At 35.8% G+C, this 22619-nt stretch overlaps 1 protein-coding gene across 4 annotated transcripts in view; it reads left to right on the forward strand.

The window, feature by feature from the left end:
- Window positions 1–22619, forward strand: part of RABGAP1L (RAB GTPase activating protein 1-like) — a 400947-nt gene that overhangs the window by 239043 nt on the left and 139285 nt on the right. For 3 of the 4 annotated variants that reach the window (XM_014540905.1, XM_005867681.2, XM_005867682.2), the window contains 2 exons: window positions 10036–10161; window positions 13019–13162. In XM_014540905.1, the coding sequence (XP_014396391.1) occupies window positions 10036–10161; window positions 13019–13162 (270 nt within the window). Of the gene's footprint in view, window positions 1–5730; window positions 5801–10035; window positions 10162–13018; window positions 13163–22619 lie in introns of those variants that run through there. The other variant, XM_014540906.1, reaches the window with a different exon arrangement.

The raw sequence follows: 22619 nt of genomic DNA on the forward strand, positions 1-22619 counted from the left end.
GAAGGAAGGAAGGAAGGAAGGAAGGAAGGAAGGAAGGAAGGAAGGAAGGAAGGAAGGAAGGAAGGAAGGAAGGAAGGAAGGAAGGAAGGAAGGAAGGAAGGAAGGAAGGAAGGAAGGAAGGAAGGAAGGAAGGAAGGAAGGAAGGAAGGAAGGAAGGAAGGAAGGAAGGAAGGAAGGAAGGAAGGAAGGAAGGAAGGAAGGAAGGAAGGAAGGAAGGAAGGAAGGAAGGAAGGAAGGAAGGAAGGAAGGAAAGAAAGAGAGAAAAGAGAAAAGAAAAAAGAAATCCTGGAGGATTCTGATTGGCCTTGGGAACCTGCTGTCCCTGAACCTGTTGCTAAGGCCAGGAAGATAGGATGTTCTGATTAGCCCTGTCCAGGCCTTGAGTCTCCCTCAATTGCTGACAGTGAGCTGGATCAGCTCCTCCTGAGCAGTGGAGCAGCTCTCCTAGAGGAAAGGAGTTTTGATACCAGATGATAGGGAGACAGGATGCTAGACAGACACAACACATCATCTTATAGTGATGTTCTTACTACAGGAGTTTTAATAAGCCCTTTTATGCTCCCAAATAACTTTTTCTTAAAATCCAAGAGATTTTCCTGTTCTAAGTTCATTCTTGCATCAGTACCTTTGGGGCCATTCCCCAATATCCTCTTCCTGTGTCCTGTAAATATATTCAAGACATGTTAAACAAAATCCTCTGTTGATCCTCCCATCTTAGATAACTTAAGTTTCTTACCTTTTCAAAGCTGAACTCATTCAAAGGATAGTAAAAGCACAACTATAAATTTGAACTACGGTTTAATACCTTCCAATTTATATGACCTTGGGAAAGTTTCCTAAACTCTGAGGTTCAGTGTTGTTGTTGTTGTTGAAGGGAGGGAGTAGAGATTGTTAGACAAAAGGAACAACATGAACGAATGTATGAAAACACAGAAGGGCACAGTATATAAAGGGTAGAGATTGTTAGACAAAAGGAACAACATGAATGAATGTATGAAAACACAGAAGGGCACAGTATATAAAGGGAACAATACGAAATTACAGTTCCTATACAGTTACTATAGGAATTGAATGCAGGGAAAGGTATGAGGCAAAAACGGTCATATGGGCAGGCACCAAATTACGAAGACTTTGTAATCATGTCAACAAATGTGGGCTTTAGAATAAAGCGAAGGAGGAACCATTGATCAGTGTCAAGTGAGGGAATGGCAGTCAGACGTTCATTTCAGATACATTCTTTATTACTCCCTTGTATTGGGCAGACCTGAAGGGAACGAGCAGCAGTAGAGAGAAAAGGAAATATCAATCTAAATGAGAGATGTTGGGACCCAGAGAAAGAGAAACAGAATTAAGAAACATGCAGGAGGCAAAATTGGTAGGTTTTATGGATGCATTGACAAAGAAGGATCTAAGGTAGCATGTCTAGTTTTCTAGTTTTAGTGACTGGATGAATTATGTTATTTTGAGCTGAGAAACAAATTCATCCATTGAGATTGAATGAAGAAAAAGGGTTAGGAGGGGATGATGAATTCTGTTTTGAATTCCCTGAGTTTGGGATATTTGAGACATAGCTGCCTGAAGCTATCCAGCAACCAATTGGATACTGGAGACTAATGCTGGTGAAAAAACAAAAGTGAGATTATGAAAGTGGATCATCATCAAAGAAAAATAAATAGAGTAAGAAGAACAGGATAGAGCTCAGAGATGCCAGATATTTAAAGGGCTGATAGGGACGAAGAATCCTTGAAGGATTTCTGGATTTTCAACTGAGAGGAAGCAATGTATAATGTCAGATGCATCAGAGAAGTCCAGGAAGTTCAAAACGAAAGCATTCCTTGTAGGTTTGCATTGTGGAAATGAAGAGCAATTATAGTAGAGTATGGTCCTAGTTTTGATAACTTGATTTGAATGATAATAATGATATAAATGGTTCTATTGTGATTATTCACCTTCTTTAACTTTGAGTTTGTTTTCTTTGTCTGTTGCATTATCACCTGTTGTTGGTCTTCTTTATCTTGTCCTTATCTTCCCTCTTTCTTTGATATCTCCATAGCCGACCTGCTTGGCATTCCCTGTGATAATCAAGTACTTTATGGCCACAAATTCTCTACTACTAAACCCACCTAGTATCTCGAATTGTCAGTTCCCTACCACAAGGGGCTGGAGACTGTAAGCAATGACATGATATATTTACCAGGGCTCAGAGCCATTGTTCTTCTAAAAGGAGCCTTTGTAGTGGCTCTGATGAAAGCTGATGTTCAAGCTGTGGATGGGGATGCTTTGTATTCCACAAAGTAGTCACTGAGTATATCACAGTCTAGCATTTTAGCATTTAACTGTAGCCCAGTGAAACACATTGTAATATATTGATTGAAATTCAATGAGAAGAATATCTTGCTGAGAAATCTGTTCCGAGATTTAACAGGTTTAGATATCTGTAAGTTTATATTTGTTTGGAAACACCTCCCCCTGAAAAAAAAAAGAGAGAAGAGCGAATCAAATAGTCAGAAAAATCAAATACCCAGAATTTTTTTTCTATATTATGTCCTCTCCTATTATAAGTGTTATATGGTAAGTCAGCCATTGTAAACTTATTCAACAAAATTGCTTTTAAAGTATGTCACAAGATGGATAGAAATTCAATCCAGGCTCTTACACTTTGTACATTAGTAGAATTATGCAGTTGTTGCCATGGCTTATAAATAACTTGAAATACAGAAATGCCTTCAGCATCTTTGAGGAAAGATGAACTGATATTCCGCATAGTGTTAATGAAAAATATACTGTAATTTTTAATTGAACAATATGTGTAATACTTCTGTTAATCAGTATATTCCATTAATTGACCAACCCATTAACCAATTTGAATAAGAAAAGTTAACTAATTTTTTTCTTCCGTATTTTTGCCTCCATGGTTTAAATAGGTAGAAGAATACAGTCTAGCTTAAACAATTCATCAAATACACTATCTCAGGTTCCAAGGAGATATGTTATTAGGGTCCTACTAATTTTTTATCAGTTACATAAGCTATTGCTTCTTTTTGCTGCCAGACATTCTTTGGCAGCTCCACATTAATCATTGTCAGAACCTGCTTCTTTGGGGATGCTGTCTTTTCCTCCCCCATGGTAATTTATATTTCACATGCACTGCCTAAGAGGAAAGAAAGACCAAAAGTGAAAGTATGTTAAAAAAAAAAAAAGTTTAGAATTTTTGTGTTTTTTAATGTCTAAGTAGTTTTAGGAAATAATTACCTTCCTGCTTGGAAATTTCTAAAGGCTTTGATAATAGCTTTGTAACTTGTTATAGTTTAAACAATGAAAGAAGTGTTTATTATAGTAGATGCTGTTATATCTATTGATGAGATTACAGGAAACTGATCATTTAGAGTTGGAGAAGAATGTTATAGCATGGATTGCTTGTAACCATTATATGTTCACCAGCCTTTGAAGTTAAATATGCAATAATTAGCAATATGATCATTATGGTGTTAGTCTTTGCTTAATGGAAATATGATAATTTCCTTTTATATACTTCATTTATTCTAAAAATCATATAACATATTTTAGATAATTTTTAACCCAATATATTTTTTACTAACATATCTGTGTGTTTTATTTAAAAAAAAGTTTTAAAAATTATGAAACCTTTAATGCATCCCTCAAAAAGACAGGTTTAGGATAAGATTTAACTAATAGACTTAAATGGGAAGCAGAGCTACTTAGTTTTTGAAAATAAAGATTCCACAGGGTCTAAGGTGACAAGGTAGAGGCTTCCAAGTGTTTCTGTAAGTAAGAGTGTTTGTGCCATTACGCTATTGAGGACTCTGTCTGCTACTTGACATAGACTTAGCTCAAAGCAGCTTAATTTAAGAAGGAAGTTTATTGGCTCACCTAACTGGGAAGTCCAGGGCAGGGGTGATTTTGACATGGCTGGATTCCAGAATTGCTTAGTCAGGAATCTGTGTCTCTGTGTCTCTGTTTTCTTTAAATTTTCTTGCTTTAATTATATGAATTGGTCACAAATGTGCAACATGTCTGCAGACTCGCCTGGCTCATATCCTTTCAGTTTTATAACTTCATTTAAGAGAAAAGAAAAAAGAAATCCTGGAGGATTCTGATTGGCCTTGGGAACCTGCTGTCCCTGAACCTGTTGCTAAGGCCAGGAAGATAGGATGTTCTGATTAGCCCTGTCCAGGCCTTGAGTCTCCCTCAGTTGCTAGGAGGAGGAGGAGGAGGGAGAAGGAGAGGGGGAGGGGGAGGAGGAAAGAAAAGAAAGAAAAAAAGGAAGGAAGGAAGAAAGAAAAGAAAAGAAAAGAAAAAAGAGAAAAGAATTCCTGGAGGATTCTGATTGGCCTTGGGAACCTGCCGTCCCTGAACCTGTTGCTAAGGCCAGGAAGATGGGATGTTCTGATTAGCCCTGTCCAGGCCTTGAGTCTCCCTCAGTTGCTGACAGTGAGCTGGATCAGCTCCTCCTGAGCAGTGGAGCAGCTCTCCTAGAGGAAAGGAGTTTTGATACCAGATGATAGGGAGACAGGATGCTAGACAGACACAACACATCATCTTATAGTGATGTCCTTACTACAGGAGTTTTAATAAGCCCTTTTTAATAACTTTTTCTTAAAATCCAAGAGATTTTCCTGTTCTAAGTTCATTCTTGCATCAGTACCTTTGGGGCCATTCCCCAATATCCTCTTCCTGTGTCCTGTAAATATATTCAAGACATGTTAAACAAAATCCTCTGTTGATCCTCCCATCTTAGATAACTTAAGTTTCTTACCTTTTCAAAGCTGAACTCATTCAAAGGATAGTAAAAGCACAACTATAAATTTGAACTATGGTTTAATACCTTGCAATTTATATGACCTTGGGAAAGTTTCCTAAACTCTGAGGTTCAGTGTTGTTGTTGTTGTTTTCATTTATAAAATGAAAACAATATTATTATATTTCTAGTGTTCTTATGAATATCGGATACCTTATATCATGAGCATGAAGAGTCCCTATTTTGTATCTGACACAAAAAGAGTGCAGCTGTGGGATGATATCCAGGCTTTACTTAATAGATTTGCAGTTATTGGCAAATCACTTAACTTTATTGAACTTCACTCATCCAGTATTTAAAATGTAAAAATAATGCCTACGTTACAGAATTTGGTAAGGATCAAATGGGATCATGAATGTTCATTTATAAAATGAAAACAATATTATTATATTTCTAGTGTTCTTATGAATATCGGATACCTTATATCATGAGCATGAAGAGTCCCTATTTTGTATCTGACACAAAAAGAGTGCAGCTGTGGGATGAAATCCAGGCTTTACTTAATAGATGTGCAGTTATTGGCAAATCACTTAACTTCATTGAACTTCACTCATCCAGTGTTTAAAATGTAAAAATAATGCCTACATTACAGAATTTGGTAAGGATCAAATGGGATCATGAATGAATGCCTCTAATAACAGTAGCTACTACTATTCTTTGTAAAATTAATCATTATTTGCCCAGTCAATTTTCTTTGGACCCTGGTCCCATTAGCTTCAATTGACCACACATTAACAGACTAATATGTTGTACAGTATATTTTATATCTTATAAATACACATTTAATTTAGATGTATTTTAGCATATATTTGCTTTAAGAGGAAAACCATCAGCTGGAAGTTTTCGTTCTATTTGCTGTTCAATGGGTGAACAGAAAATAAAGACACATGAGTTTATGATTTCCAAAACAGTCACTAGCATCCACCTTTGTTGAAGAAACCCAGAAAATTGGTAGACTGTTCAGCGCCTTCAAGGACAAAGGTAGATTTCTTGCAAAAAGATATGAAACAACCATTCAGATCAGAAAATTTAGTTTTATCCTAAATAAGAGTATTATTTTATATTATCAACAGATAATTTTGCTTTAAAAAATGTCTTGATGTGTGTGACTTCAGCTGAGTCTTAAAGACTTTTGAAGTACATAGGGCTGCTTTGTTTTGTGGTTCACTGCAGAAAGAAGCAGTGAAGCTTGGAGATTGTCTCCATTCAGTGATTATCTTTGTTAGTACAGATGGCAGATCATTGTCAATATTTGTTACCAAACAGTGATTACATCATACTTGATTCTCATATTGTACATGTGAGGCAGGTATTTAACTTTGTATTTCATAGAGTCATGGATGACATTGTGGTATCTTAAGTTAAAGGATTTAAATGCTTATCGCCTCCTTCCCTCAATAAAACAACACTGATTCTGTGACAAAGCTCCTGTACACAGCCAAGATGGATATGCAGTATTAGAGACCCATCATGTAATAACATCTGATATTTAATTTAAAAAGATATTGTTCAATGACTTATTTTTATTGTACTTCAGACCAATTACATATCAATGATAAAACTGGCATGTCTAATTCAATGAAACATTATTTTCATAAATTAAATAGTTATTTTAATGCTTTAAAAAAAGGTCGGCAGGTGCCACAATACTATGTAGTGGGGAACCCACTCTTGTAGTAAGGTGAGGTTGACAGTACAGCTAGGTGTTGATTCTCAGATCCTGACTGATTTTCTTTATGCTAATTGAGGGGCAAGCTTAATAGCCAATACTAATTACAGATAATACAAAAGATTTTTATATTTAGCATTTGTCATATTAAAAGAGATCAAGAACTGATATAGTTTCCTTTGGCTGCCTCTTGCTTCCACTTTCACACCTGTCCTTTCCCACTACATTTTTGCTGGCTCTTATCTTTGCAGGTGACACCGATTGCCCTACTAGTCTACATGCCTTCATTGATAAAGGCAGATGTATTCAGTTTTGCTAAAGTTATCCTAAACAAATATTTAATACTTGATATTTAAGTCTATATGCTAAGATCTTTAGGGGATGCAAAGTTAAAGCTCATTCCTGGGTTAGTAGGAGCATAAAAATAACTTCACTACATGCCACAAAGAGCTTTGGGAGTCAAAGAAAGCAAAGATCTTGTCAGGTTAAAGTGAATAACAGAGACTACAATATTGCATATATGTCTCTCTGAATTCTTTCAGCTTATTGAGACCTCAATTTGTTTATTTTTAAATTTTTTATATACTGTGGCAAAAAACCTCATTTATTTTTTATTTTCCTAATTCAGAATTTTTAATGCAGTATTTAAACAGAGTCTAAGCTCTGGTTTTCCTTTGCTCAAATAAGCTTCCCACATTATGATACAATATCATTGATAAGATTGTAGGAAGAGCCCTGGTTGGTTTGGCTCAGTGGATAGAGCGTCGGCCTGCGGACTGAAAGGTCCCAGGTTCGATTCCGCTCAAGGGCATGTACCTTGGTTGCGGGCACATCCCCAGTGGGAGGTGTGCACGAGGCAGCTGGTCAATGTTTCTCTCTCATCGATGTTTCTAACTCTCTATCCCTCTCTCTTCCTCTCTTAAAAAATCAATAAAATATATTAAAAAAAAAGATTGTAGGAAGAATACTTAAAATTACTTAAAGGGCGGACCATTTTCATACATTCTCAAAAGTTTCAGAAACACTTATTACCTAACTAGTGGCCCGGTGTACGAAATTCGTGCACATTAAAAAGGAATTAATTAGAGGAAATATTTAGCAATATTAGCTATTTGCCCTTTCTCTATAATAGAAATGTCAGAGATGAAAGAAAATTAGTAGAATGTATATGAACATCTTCCTCCTGTCAGAGTCTGGGGCAAACTGCAGGACCCAGAGTCAAGTCCCCACCCACCTGCGTGCACCTTGAAATTGCGCGAGACCCAGACCTGGCCGGCCCCACCCCTACTGGGCAAGATCCAGACCCGGCCGGCCCCACCCCGTCAAGCCCCGCCAGGTGGGGGTGCAGCCTCAGGGCCCCAGTGCACCCTCAGGTCCCCCAGCCCGGTGCCGTGGTGGGGGGCGTGGCTTCAGGTCCCCCGGCCCAGGGCAGGGATGTGGCCTTAGGTCCCCGTCAAGCCCCTCCAGGCAGGGGGGCATGGCCTGAAGTCCCCCGTCAAGTCCCACTGGGCAAGGAGGTGCAGCCTGAGGTCCCCAACCCAGTGCTGGTGTTGGGGGTGCAGCCTGAGGTCCCCCATCAAGCCCCACCAGGCGGGGGGCTCAGCCTTAGGTCTCCCACCCCAGCACGGCACCACGCAGCCTCAGGTCCCTGCTGATCACTCGTTACAGCTTGTTATGGAGCCCTGCCTCTGCTGTGGGCGCAGCTATCTTGAGATGGTGTGACAACGTGAAGGTTAATTTGCATATTTCCTCTTTATTATATAGGATTTGCTAATAACAAATTATTACCTATTCATTAAAGCAAGCCCTTTGAGATCCACTAATTTGATTTAAACTCTTTAAAAATAATGTTGCATTCTTTAGAAATAGTCTGCACTAAGATTTCTTCCTTTGTTCAAAATGCCTTTTTTAATTAAATTAATTTGAAATAGAGAGCACTCTTTGTGTGTGTGTGTGTGTGTGTATGTTTTATATGAGAGCACTGTTGTGTGTGTGTGTGTGTGTGTGTGAGTGTGTGTGTGTTTTTTGTATGAGAGCACTGTTTTTAGGTTACCAAATCCAGTCAACCGTCTCAGCAAACGGGCAACAGACAATGAAAATTTCTATATTCATTGAGCTGCAATTGTATAACACCAGCCAGGGGACATTGGTCTTTCACATGCTATAACGTTCTTGAGAACAAGGCACTGATATCCAGGCTTTTCCTACACAGGCAATTGAAGCAAATAAGGGCTGAAAATTGCAGATCTCTCCTCATGTCCACTTACTGCACGAGAGCTTCTCTGTGCTTCTTTGGGGACCAGATTACAGGGAGCCCCAGTGGTGAGGCATGAGTGGGCTTATAAGGTCAAGAAGAAAGATTCTCAGGAAGTCACTTAGGTAAACACAATGGGGGAAGTTGGAACATAGTCCAATATTTTTCTTTTTGTTAATCACATTGTAGCTTTTTCATTTCTACAGTTTAAAACTCGGAAGTCACAGACCTATTAGGTTCTTATAAGTGCCCCATGGGCATCTGTACTTTTTTTTAATTTTTATTTAATTGAAATTTTTTTATATTTTTCAATTACAGTTTACATTAAATATTATTCTGTATTAGCATAGTGGTTAGATAATTGTATACTTTACAAAGTATTCCCCCTGTTATTTCCAGTGACCACCTGGCACCATACATAGTTATTCCAATATTATTGACTATATTCCCTATGCTGTACTTTACATCCCCATGTGTATTTTGTAACTACCAATCTGTACTTTTCAGTCCCACCACAATTTAGAGATTGTTTCTTTGATTTCGGACTTTATTCTCTGTTCACACAAAAAATACTTCTGGGAGGGTATATTAGATTTTATTGGTCATTAGAATCTTAATGGTAGAAGCACACAAGATTCTTTCTGGAAAACTGTTTTTTATAGAAAGAAAAATAGCAACACCAAGAAGATTCTGGGAGAACAGTATTGCACTATTTATCCAAACTAAAAAATGTGTTTATCCCTTGATCCAGCAATCCCTCTTTGGAAATATTACTGAGGAAAAAAGCCAGCTATCCTTTATGTAGAAAAGGGAAAAAATAAAATAAGAAATATAATTATTTCACTTGCATAGAGAAACACTTGCAGGATACATGAGACATTATTAAGAGTAGTTATGAAGTTATGCAAAAGAGATGGGGTCAGACACAGGGGTTAGTGTCCTGGGCATAGAGAGGAGTGAGACTTCTGCCTTTTATACTTTCACATTGTTTTGATTTTTGAATCACGTGACTGTATTAACTATTTTTAAGGTGATGTAGTGAATGAATGAATGAATGAATGAATGAATGAAGGATGATTAAATTAACAAAAGAGGGAAGATCATCTCAAGTGAAGAAGTTACAAGCTGTGAAAACAGATTTTACCTGTAACAATGCAGAAGGCTGGCTCTGAAGAACTTCATTCACTACAGGCCTTCAGCTGTTAATGTAGAAGACTAACAATGTGAAGGAAATTTTCTGACATTCTGGCCAAATGCCACTCAGTCATGCTCTGTATTTATGTTTTTCTGTAGATGCCAGAAGAACAAGCATTCTGTGTTTTGGTGAAAATCATGTATGACTATCATTTACGAGATCTCTACAAAAACAACTTTGAAGTTCTTCATTGCAAATTTTATCAGTTGGAGAGACTAATGCAGGTAAATAAAAGTTTGGGACTTTTATCTCTCAGGGGTTGGTTGTGTTATAGAAAAAGTCTAATAAGATTGATGAGCAATCATGATTTATGAAAATTTAATAGAATTCTATAGAAAATGCAAATGGATTTGGTTTCTGACCAATATCTACATTGGTGTTGATATTATAAAATATTTGTTTAACCATTTGACCATTTTAAAAATTATCTTCCTTTTTAAATAGTCAACTTTAATACACTTTGAGAATATAGTGAGTTAAGTCAATGAAGAGATTGTTGAGTATTATTTGTAAAGAAATAAAGACGTTTACAGAGTAAGAATATTTAAGAGTTTTCTCTGTATTAATTAGCACCGGTACCCATACCATATTTAGATCTACATATAGAGAATACTTTGAAAAGATAGAAAGATATTGATAGTAGAGTAAAACACACCTAAAATATTGTAATGTGGAGACATACTTTAAAAAATCTTTCCACATAAGGTGAAGGGATTAAGGAAAAAAAACCTCCTAGACACAGACAATAGCATGATGTTTATAAGAGGGAATGGGGAGGTGGGGGAAGTAGAAGAGGTAAAAGAGAGATAAATGGGGACAGAAGGAGACTTGACTTTGGATAGTGAATACACAATACAATATACAGATGATGTATTATATAATTGTACATCTAAAACCTATATAATTTTATTAACCAATGTCACCCCAATAAATTCAATAAAATTTTTAAAAATTTTCCCACATAATTTCCTAATCTCAGAGTTGTTACTAGTTTATAATATGTATGTATAAATTTATATATATGAGAAACATATTTATGTCAAATATTACATAATAAAAAAGATTGTAAGGGCAAAATTATTGATTAGTACTGACAAAAAAAATTGAGTAGCTTTGAAATTCCACTGAGATTAGAAATCATACCTTTATAATGGATCTATGCATTCTCTATATGAGGTATTGGAAACTCAAGAGAAATGTGAAAAAAAATTCATGAAAGGATTTATTCCATATTGGGGAAAAGTTAAATGGTTGGGGAGGAAGGTTAGTGGGATGTGGCAGTAGAAGATACTGGCAGGAACTAATTGACACGGCCTGTCTGGAGATCCACAGGTGTCTGGAGAGGGAAGTGAAGCCAATAGGAGACTGAGGGAACAGGGGAGTGAAAGATGGAGAGTTTGCAGTGAGATAAAGGACAGCTTTCCTGGAAGAAGGGGATATAGGAGGGTGGGAGACCTCAAATATGAACAAGAAAGAAAAGGATGGAAGGATGTCAAATAAACTGTAAGCACAATGACAAATGGGCATTGTGGGGAAGAAACTTAGAGGATCTGGTGACTAAGGGCATTAAAAGCTACAGGCTCTTTTTTAGAGATTTAATTCTTCCAAGAAAAGTTTTATTTGGAATTATTCACTTTCACCTTATTACGAAAGCTTATATTTTTTAAAGGTCACTATCCTTAAGCACTTTGAGAGTCAAATAATTGTACCTGATAATTGAATAGCAAGTTCATGGTGCTATGAAGAAACCCAAGCACGCCCAGGCCAGTGTTTTCAATGGTTAGAGCTCCGGCCTATGCATCGAAGGGTCACAGGTTCAATTTCTGATCAAGGGGGCATACTTGGGTTGTAGGTTTGATCCCTGGCCATGGTTGGGGCATGTGCCAGAGACAACCAATTGGTGTGTCTCTCTCACATCTATGATTATCTCTTTCTCTCTTTCTCTCTCTAAAACAGTGGTTCTCAACCTTCCTAATGCCGCGACCCTTTAATACAGTTCCTCATGTTGTGGTGACCCCCAATTTTATTGTTACAAATTGAACATAATTAAAGCATAGTGATTAATCACAAAAACAATATGTAATTATATATGTGTTTTCTGATGGTCTTAGGTGACCCCTGTGAAAGGGGTTGCGACCCACAGGTTGAGAACCACTGCTCTAAAACATGGAAAATATCCTCGGGTGAGGATTAGCAAGGAGAAACAAAAAAGAAACCCAAGCACATTTTTCTGTTAGCACCTTCTGTCTGTTAATTGGATGACCATTGAACACCCCAGTTAAAGTACTAGATGGGCACATTTGGGTGTTTTTCAAAGAGCATCTTGCACAAGAAGTGGGCTTTTTGTTTTTGTGGTCTTTTTATGAAAACAAAATGAAAGTGGGCTTTTATGTTTGCCTTTGTCTTTCAGTTATGGGAATTCTGTACTAATGCTGTGAACTTGGCCTTTCACGCTTTTGAAATGCATTTACTGGCATAGCTTGGGCAAAAAGATAAAACTAGCATAAAGACATTTTAAGGAGACATTCAATTTCATACATTATACACTTGCAGTTTCTGTACTTTGCTATTATTTTAAGATCTCAAAGATAGGTTTCTAAAATATTGGTTATGTTTTGGCCTTTTCTAAGTTTCAAAAAAATATACTGAAGTGGTAGCATAAAAACCAGATGATGTTGACAACAAGTTCATCTCTTTTCTAGCTAGTCAGGAGTTGAACAAGAGGGAGAGGTGGGTGAGGGAAATAGAAGAGGTAAAGGGGAAATAAATGGTGACCCCTGAATGGGGGTAGTCACTTGACCCTGGAGTCACGATGTTCTTCAGAAGGCAGGTGGGCCATCTGAACATTTCCTCAGAAACAAGACGAGTCGAGTGAGCAAGAGATGGTCTTTGTTACTTGTTCATAACAAGTCTGTCCCTAATCCCCACCTCCTCTCATCACTTCATTGTAGTTATGCAATTCATGGATTGCTTCAGTAAAATGAAAAGTGTTCATAAGAAGCTTGTCATAAATGGCAGTTGTGGCAGGAAATAAAGCTTCTTCCACGTTCTGCCCACTAAATCTTCCCCTTTGACTTTTAGGAGCAGCTACCGGACCTGCACAGCCATTTTTGTGACTTGAACCTGGAGGCCCATATGTATGCTTCCCAGTGGTTTCTCACTCTTTTCACCGCCAAGTTCCCGCTCTGCATGGTCTTCCACATCATTGACTTACTGCTCTGTGAGGTAGAGTGACCCCCTCTCTCATACCTAAGCCCAAAGAGAAAGAGCATTGTTTCTGCTCACAATGGTTTAAGTGGTCTTCATTTTCTTCTTTCCTGTGACATTAAGCTATAAATACTGACCAAAAAGTTCTCTTTGAATTTTTAGTAAAGACTATTTTAATTGAAATTTTGCTATTTGTGAGAAATGAGAATATTAAAGCATATATAATTTCTACAAAGTAAAATGTGGTAATTAAATTTGCATAGTTAAATTCGTAAGTCCATATGTGTAATAATGGGCTACTAATATAAAGGACCTGTAAAGTTAAATAATGATTTAGAATCAGGTGTTCTTAGTACTAATGCAATTATATACCAAGAGTGAAAATTTTATAATAATTAAATCCTCAATTCATAAGATATCTCTTTGTATATGATGTTTGAGACTCCATCCAGATTATAAAGAAGTAGTAAAGTTTCTGCATCATAGAGGTATATTTTCAGACAGTAAAATATTTCAAAAATTAGTTTGCATAATTTCTTAGGTATCTCTAGTATTTATTTATTTTATTGCTTTTAGTTTCTTAGATGACTACATTTATTTACTTTGTTCTCTTAAAGAAATAAGCAGTATTACATATACATAGCACATATACTGACCATCAAAATGTTTGAGTCTTAGCAGTGATAGAAAGTTGCTGGAGAGAAGAATCTTTTAATTGGGAATATAAATGTGTATAAAAATATAGCTGTCCTAACTTTAAAAGTTGGAGTAATTAGTCGAAAGTATAAACCTAATATAATCTAGGCAGTTTTGTATTACTATATTACTTTTCTTACATAAAGCTTCCTCTTTCTTAAAAGAAAAGTCTATTTTAATCACCCTAGAAATTTAACTATAAAAGTAAGATTTGAAAAGATAAAATGAATCGGCTGTATAAAGCATGATTGTTATATCTCAGCCTACTATGACAGGGACCATTTTGTGTGAGTATAGCTGGGTTCAAAGGTTCTAGTTGGCGGTTTACAGTGCTTGAAGGTGCACAGCATTTTGTAGGCATGTAAGATTTTTAAAGATTTGCAACATATTTTGATAAAAAAGGGTCAAGCGTCTTGCCGAGGGTCACAGAACAAGTTCTCAAATTCTGAATGCATAGCAGCTAGAGAACCTGGTTGATAATACATTAATTCTACTTGTTTTACTTACAAATTAGTTTCTAAAATGCCTACCTAAATTTAACCTAAAGGAAGAATGCAGAATTAGGAGCTAAAGTCCTATTCAAAGTCAAAACAGTGTGATCACTGGAATGGTGACTGTCTAAAATCGTCTCTACCTGATATTGGAGCACTGTCCACGGGTCTTCTGGAACCCAGATATATTGTTCTTCAGGAAATTTCATCTTGAAGATACTTGAATTTCCAATGTCAGTTGCTAAGAAAAATTAGCAACGTTGACGGCAAGGAAAAGAAAATTTATAAGACTTCTTATCACTTGTCAACTGTGATTCATAATCACAGTGTTTGAAAGATCTTAATGCTCATTAAAATTAATAAGAGCATCGTAGATAGATGTCACTTTCCCTTCTCTTAAACTGATGCTCTGTAGCTGTTTTAGAAAGTTGCATAGCTTAGCTCTCCAAAACACGGAGTAGGTTGTAATCACAACATTATGTTAACCAGGGAAATAAATAACAAACCATAACAGAGCAAAGTAGCTTTGTAAAACAAACCGTATTGGGAACAATATTGGAGTATGCTTCAGGATATTTGTTCTTTCCACTAACTCATCTTTGTCAGAGTATTATTTTGCAAAGGAAATTTTTAGATAAACTTTTATTTCCTGCCTGTCTGTGTTTTCTCTTTGCCCATTTCCTTCTTGTAGTTAATAAATATTTATACTAAAGCTATTCTTTCACATGCAATAAAATATTCTAAATATTTTATTCTATTTAAGACTATGGTACTATAGTCTTAAATAGAATCATCCATTTATGTTTTTTGTCATATTCTCTATTTGTTAAGGAAATAATTTAAATCTTGATAGTTATGAATTAATGTTTAGTTACAAATGGAAGGCTAGGAAATTCTCAGATGGAAAAGTGTTAATTTTTCAAAAACTTTTCAGAGGCCCTCCTCCCTTTTACTGCCTCTTCAGTTATTACCCCTCTAAAGAGTCATTACTATCCTGACTTTTAATGCCATAGATTAGTTTTGATTGTTTTTGAACTGTATATAAATGGAATCACACAATAGGAACTCTTTCTTGTCTAGCTTTTTCATTTATCATTATGCTTATGAGTTTCATCTAGGTAGTTGCATGTGGCCATGGTTTGTTTGTTCCATCATGAATATACCACCATTTCCTCATTCTTCATGCTATTGTTGAAGGGCATTTGTGTCGTTTCCAGATTAGGGCTATTATGAATAGTGTTGCTGTGAACATTCTTGGACTAGTCTTTTGGTAAGCAAACATACATATGACTTTTTTTGGAATTGCTGGGTTAGGGCACCCAAGCACTAAAGTTTATAGATGCCACCAAGCAGTTTTCCAAAATATTTTGAACATTTTAATTTGAGTTGTTTTTATTCACTGAAAGTCTTCCTTATGGTCAAGGGCAGGTTTTGTTTTATTTATTTTTTATTTTTATTTTTTAAGGGAACAGGTCCTGGAGCAGATTAGAGTTCATGAATATGAAACAAAATACAATTCATTTGGTGTCTGAAGTAATTTACTTGGTCTCTGAAGTTGTATTTGGATGGGACTAAGAGTGGATCTAAGAGCAGAATCGCTTCTGTGCTTTTATGAGAGAAGTCAGCCTGATGGGGAAAATCTAGCAATGTACTCAGTTATAGCAGAAGCAACATAGAGATAGTTTAATATTGGAGTTAAGATATTTGGCTTTTTAGTTAATCCTTCCTATATCACCTTCATTTTACTTGACCTATATGTGTCTCAGTTTCTTCATGTGTTAAATGAAGCCAACAATATATCTACCTCCCAGGTTTACATAATGATTATATGAAATTATGAATAATAAGGTACTTAGCACTGTGCCTGTTATACAGTAAATAGTCAGTTAATATTATCCTCAATTCTACCTGTGTAATCCTTTTAGTTGCTCTCAATTTCTTCAATTAACTAGCTGACTACAGAGATTCTTAAGAGAGGGTCAAGTAGCTATTGATTCTTTATTACCTTTCTAACAACACTCCCCGTAGAGATGCATCTTTGCTAAAATCAGAATTTTAGCCATTAACCTTAATGGAAGTTTCATTCTATTTCTTTCTTTCTTTTTTTTTTTTCCTCACCTAAGGATATTTTCCCATTGATATTTAGAGAGAGTGGAAGGAAGAGGGAGAGACAAAGAGAAACATGGATGTGAAAGAGACACATCCATTGGTTGCCTCCTGCATGCACCCCAGCCAGGGCCGGGGAACCTGCAACCAAGGTACATGCCCTTGAGTGTAACTGAACCCGGGACCCTTCAGTCTGAGGGCTGACACTCTATCCACTGAGCAAAACTGGCTAGGCCAGTGGTCGGCAAACTCATTAGTCAACAGAGCCAAATATCAACAGTACAACGATTGAAATTTCTTTTGAGAGCCAAATTTTTTAAACTTAAACTATATAGGTAGGTACATTGTTATTAACTTAATTAGGGTACTCCTAAGGCTTAGGAAGAGCCACACTCAAGGGGCCAAAGAGCCGCATGTGGCTCGCGAGCCGCAGTTTGCCGACCACAGGGCTAGGCCATTCTATTTTGTGTGTGTGTGATTTAAGGAGTCCTCCAAAAGTATTTTTTCTACCTTCTTTCAAAAGACATAAGGAAAACAGTATTTCTTTTAGTCTTGACATGATAACTGACAGCTGGGGTTTGAAGTTGACTCTTCCCAGATAGTTCAATTTTTAGAGTAGCAAATATATTCAGCTTTATATAGTAACTTGGTATTTCATGAAATTAAAGGAAATCATTGATCTTTCAAATTTGAGTATATTTCTTACCTCTCCTTTCTTCTTAGGATAATGAAAAAAAAGTTAAAAATATCTTATTAAATACCACCAGGTATAATCCCCCTTTCAAGGCAATTTTCGGAAGCTTTTATCTGAAGAGTAGATTTATTATATAATATTCTTACTCTTTGCCCCATTTTCCTCCCTCAAACAGTAATATGTTGATTTTTTTTAAATTGAGATATAATTGATTTAACATTTTCTAAGTTTGAGGTATATAACCTGTTGGTTTGATATATGTTGGTTATATATTGCAATATGCTTACTACAGTAGCATTAATTAATACCTTTATCAAGTAATACATTGAATATAAAAAACATCAGAATGGGCTGATATAAGGAAGATTAAGAATTCTAACATAAATATAAAACTTTCAGAAAACTTTAAGAGTAGTAATTGGCCACAAGAGTAGGGAAGAGATTTTTGACTAACCAATAAATACTGTATAGGCTACTTTAAATTTTTACTTAGCAATAGAAATCTTCAGGAATAGAAAACACTCTCTCTAAAATCTTATTTCTGGACCCTAACTTCTTTCTCACCTACAAGCTCTTTGTGGTTCTCACATCAGTTGTATTATAGCTCTTTCTTGTGTTTTCATTAATTTTGTCATTACACAAGAGGCAGAACCATTAAAATGGTTAAAATGGCAGAACCATTGTGCTTGTGCTTCTGGTGATTTTTAGAAGAATATTTACTTATTCATTCATTCAACAAAAATATATTAAATGCTGACACCATTCAAGTTTGGGGATAGAGCAGTAAAGAAAAAGCAGATAGAACTCTTGCCCTCATTAAGGTTTTATCCTTGTAGAAGAGACAGACAACAAACAAATGACTAAGTAGACTATGTAGTAGATCAAAGCTGATAAGTACTATGGAGAAAAACAAAGGAAGGAAGAAATGTGGCAGATTTTAATAGAGCCTTTTGACCATTGTAGAGAATTTAGGTTGTATTGGACTGAGATGGGGAACCACTGGAGAGTTTTGAGTATGAGTGACATGCTCTGATATATGATCACACAAGTTGCACAGTTGTGGGAGGAGTCGGAGACCATTAGGAGGCAATTGTAGTAATCTGGGCTGCTTGGACCACTGTATTGGCACTGGAGGTGGTGAAAAGTAGTTGAATTCTGGATATGAAGTGCTGATGGATCATCCGGGATAAGTTTTATTCATCACATTTTTTTCATTTAATGTAGTGGTGAGAGGGAAGTATGGCTGGTTGTGCAGCTTCTACACTTCACGGAACATCTTGGAGACATGATGTTGTGGAGTGACTGGGAATATTACTGTTATGTGCTTTATTCAGGCAATGCTTACATTACCATTTCTCTTCAATGTTTGTTCTAGATGTAGGTTTTGGTACCTTTAGGGGGCATTTAAGGCATATAGAGGGTGGAGTAATTATAAAAAACAATCAATGGGGGAGTAAGCATGTCAGACCTAGTACTTTAAAATAAAAGTACATATTTACTGCTATAAAAAGGAGTGGTACTTTATTACAATAAAGTCAGACCCACATGACTCTGAAGACTCACAAAGACCGGATACATAGTAACCTACAGCTTTTATTTGCTGTTGGTTTGGTTCTCATCATCAACACAAAGATCACTGACTTAAAGTCAGAGGGTAACTGATTTTTTTCCTAGGAAAAAATCTTACAGTTCATCATGAATTGGAATAACTAAAGTTACTTTATAGTATTTTTTTATTGCAGAAAAACTCATGACAGGTAAACTGTATTATGGATTGAATAAAATAATTAAACATATTCTCCTATTTTTATGAGTGAATATTTAAAACCCACAAAAGAACCATTAAGACATATAGTGAGCTTCTGTGTGTATCTCTACCTCTCTTGTTAAGAAATAAAACAGTAACAAGATTAGCTTTGTGTATTACTACATCTTCCTAACCATACCCTCCTTTGCCTTCCTCAGAGGAACCGTTATACAGAATTCAATGTTTATCATTCCCTTGCATGCATTTTACTACATATGTATGCATCTCTCAGCACTTTATAATTGAACATATTTGGAAATGCTAGTTTATCAAGTCTACTTCCAAAATAGATCTTTTTTAAAATTAAATTTATTGGGGTGACATTGGTAAGTAGGATCATATAGGTTTCAAGTGTACATTTTATGATACAAGATCTATATATTACACTGTGTGCCTACTACCCAAAGTCAGATCAATAAATGTCCAGCGACCATCACTAGAATTGCTGATTGCATTAGTTAAAAAGCAGCATAATGGGACCTTCTGGTCCTGCTTTTTGGATTGTCTTATCATGGTTTTCAGAAGTTTTATCTTGTTTTTAGAAGTCCACTTGACATTTTGATTTTTGTCCATGGCCTAGTAAACAGCCCATTTTGCTCTTTTTTGCTGACGAATAATGCCAGAAAACTTTCCATTGAAAAGAACAATTTCCTCTATGTTCCAGTGCCTCATTGACCTATTGGATTTCATTTTGGGTTGCGTCACAGTCTGGTGGTTGTTTCTTACTTAAGGCATTTAGTGATCATGGTCTAGTTGTTCTCCAACATTCCGGTGAAATATGTATATACTACCTCTGACTAGATCTCTTGTTTATGCTAATCAGCAGATAGGCAAGAATCCATTTTGTCCACAAGACTCCTTAATACAGAGAAAAATTAGTATATTCTTAATATTCAGAATTTCTCTTTCCCTCCCTTTGTAGGATGAAAGATAGATATCTGATAGAACTGATATAGTCTATACTTTAAATGCTCTTTTAGAATCAAAGCACATTTTATCTTATAATTAATAAGCTTTCCACTTGAAAAGTAAATAGTTTAAAATAAGTGACTGTGGGTTGAAGTGAATATTCAAATATCATGAGTCAACCTTGAAATATATGAAATTTTCAGGCTTCTGAAAAACAGATCACCTTTAGCAGGCAGATATTACTTTGCCTATTCAACCATCTAGAAATATGATCTAGTTCTTGTTCTTGGGGCTTCACTGCTCTTCGGGTAATGAAATGTTCTGAAATTAGATAATGAGGTTGATTGTATAACCTTGTAAATATACTGAAAAACCACTGAATTGTGTACTGTTAAAGGGTGGATTTTATGCTTTTTGAATTACAATTATATCTGAGTTTAAAAAATAACTTGGGCCCAGCTGGTGTGGCTCAGTGGTTGAGCATAGACCTATGAACCAGGAGGTCACAGTTTGATTCCCGGTCGGGGCACATGCCTGGGTTGTGGGCTTGATTCCCGGTGTTGGGTGTGCAGGAAGCAGCCAATCAATGATTCTCTCTCATCATTGATGTTTCTATCTCTCCCACTACCTTCCTCTCTGAAATAAATAAAAATATATTAAAAAGTAACTTGGGGGAATTGGGAAGTGCTTGTTAAATATACAAACCTTATAGGCCCATTTTGGAGTTAAGATTCTTGAGGATATGGCCCTAATAATCTGCATGTTTAACAGATGTCCCCGAGTTTTTTAATTTTCCAAGTTTAGGGAATGCTGATTTAACAGTTTTTTGTACTTATATACAGAAATGTGTTTGGGCTAAAGGATATATGCTTTTTGATCATTTTAATTACCAACAGCAGCAGTACCAAAGAGTTATTGGGGAACTACTTTCTGGCCCCTCTCATACTTACTGAGTTATACAGGCAGAGACCTTTCTCTGAAGGATTAAGAAGAGGGAGATGGAGAGGCGTGAGATAGTGAACACTTTCATCTCTTAAAATTTATTATTTTGACAAATTCTAGAAATAAAGTAATAGTTCAAGGTAATTAATTGAGAGAAACACAAAACTTAAGGGAAATATCCAACTATGTTTTCGTGGTTGCTGTATTGTCAATGGTGACTCTGGGAGTAAAAACCTGGTCTGCTGATTTTTGCAAAGCTATTTACTCAGATGTTACCATGAGTTTATCAACAATGCCAAGTTGACAGAGAACAGATGAGTGTTTTAACAGCTCAACTTCCTCAGCACTAGTGTCTGGATCAGGTTTGTTTTACAACAGTGTTACAGCAGGACAAATTATGATGAAAAATAGGCAGATATTTCATTTCATGGAGATTTAGGTGAAGAATAAGACAGAACTTTTTAGGGTTAGTAGTTACCACATAAGGAATGAAGATGAATTTGCATTCTTCCAGTATAGACTATTTGGGGGAGGAGGGGAGCTTATTCAGATTTTTACTTTCACTAGGTCAGAAATTGATATGTGATCACTAATAGTAATAATATATACATATATACATATATATTAAGCTTATACATATTATGTATACATATATACATACATATATTAAGCTTAAAAATGCCTTTTGAAAATCTAAAACTTACCTTTTTCTCAAAGTATCAAAGCTTTTTAAAAATCATATTCACAAATGCTTTTTTTAAAAAAAATAGAGAAGTGTGCCTTGGTATTTCATAAATTCTGTATGCTTGATATCAGGTAGTCTTACTTTAAGCCTATTTCTTTCTTTGACAGTAAAAACACATGATGAAGTTTAAAAGATTCTACATATATATGAATGGTTTATTATAATCATTTTGTTATTTTATAAGCCCAATAGTATGCTATCGGACAAAATTTTGTTCAATTAGGGTGTGGAAACATGAATGTGATTAGATTTTCCCTTTTTTTAAAAAAATCTCATGCTGTGCCTCAGGTTCAGGAAGCACAGTTATAAAAATTCGAAGCCACTGGAAGTTTATATTAGGGTAATGTCATGATGACATACATGTTTTAGAAAGATATTTCTGGGGGAGCCAAAATAGTTGTGTGGTAATATCAACCAACATATATTCAGTGGGAATAAAAACATTCAGAATAAATGCTGACCTCCTTCAATGTGCAGAAGCTTTGTAGTCTGATGTAGTCCCATTTATTTTTGCTTTCATTGCCTCCGATTTTGAAGTCAGATCCAAAAAATCATTGCCAAGACCAATGTCAAGGAGCTTGTTTTCTTCTATGATTTTTTATGGTTACAGGTCTTACAATTCAAGTCTTTAATCCATTTTGAATTAATATGTGTGTCTGGTGTAAGACAGTAGTCTAGTTTCTTACATAGAGAAGATATCGGTGGTTGCCAAAATAGGGGGCTGTGGGATGTGGATGAAATGCATGATGGGATTTAAAAGGTACAAACTTCTAGTTATAAACTAAATAAGTTCTGGAATTGTGATGTATAGCATGGTGACTAGAGTTATAAGCCTATTTGAAAGTTGCTAAGAGATTAAATGTTAAAAGTTCTCATCACACACACAAAAATATAACTCTGTATGGTGACGAACAGTAGCTAGACTTATTGTGGTGATCATTTAGCAGTGTATAAAGGTATTGAATCATTATGTGATACATCTGAAACCTATATAAAATGTTAACTATACCATAAACAAACAAACAAAACAAATAAAAAGGAGGAATGCTGATACTATGCATTGTGGCTTTTATGAGTCTGTCCTC

The sequence above is a fragment of the Myotis brandtii genome, unplaced genomic scaffold (assembly GCF_000412655.1).
Source record: "Myotis brandtii unplaced genomic scaffold, ASM41265v1 scaffold250, whole genome shotgun sequence".
Taxonomy (NCBI): Eukaryota; Metazoa; Chordata; class Mammalia; order Chiroptera; family Vespertilionidae; genus Myotis; species Myotis brandtii.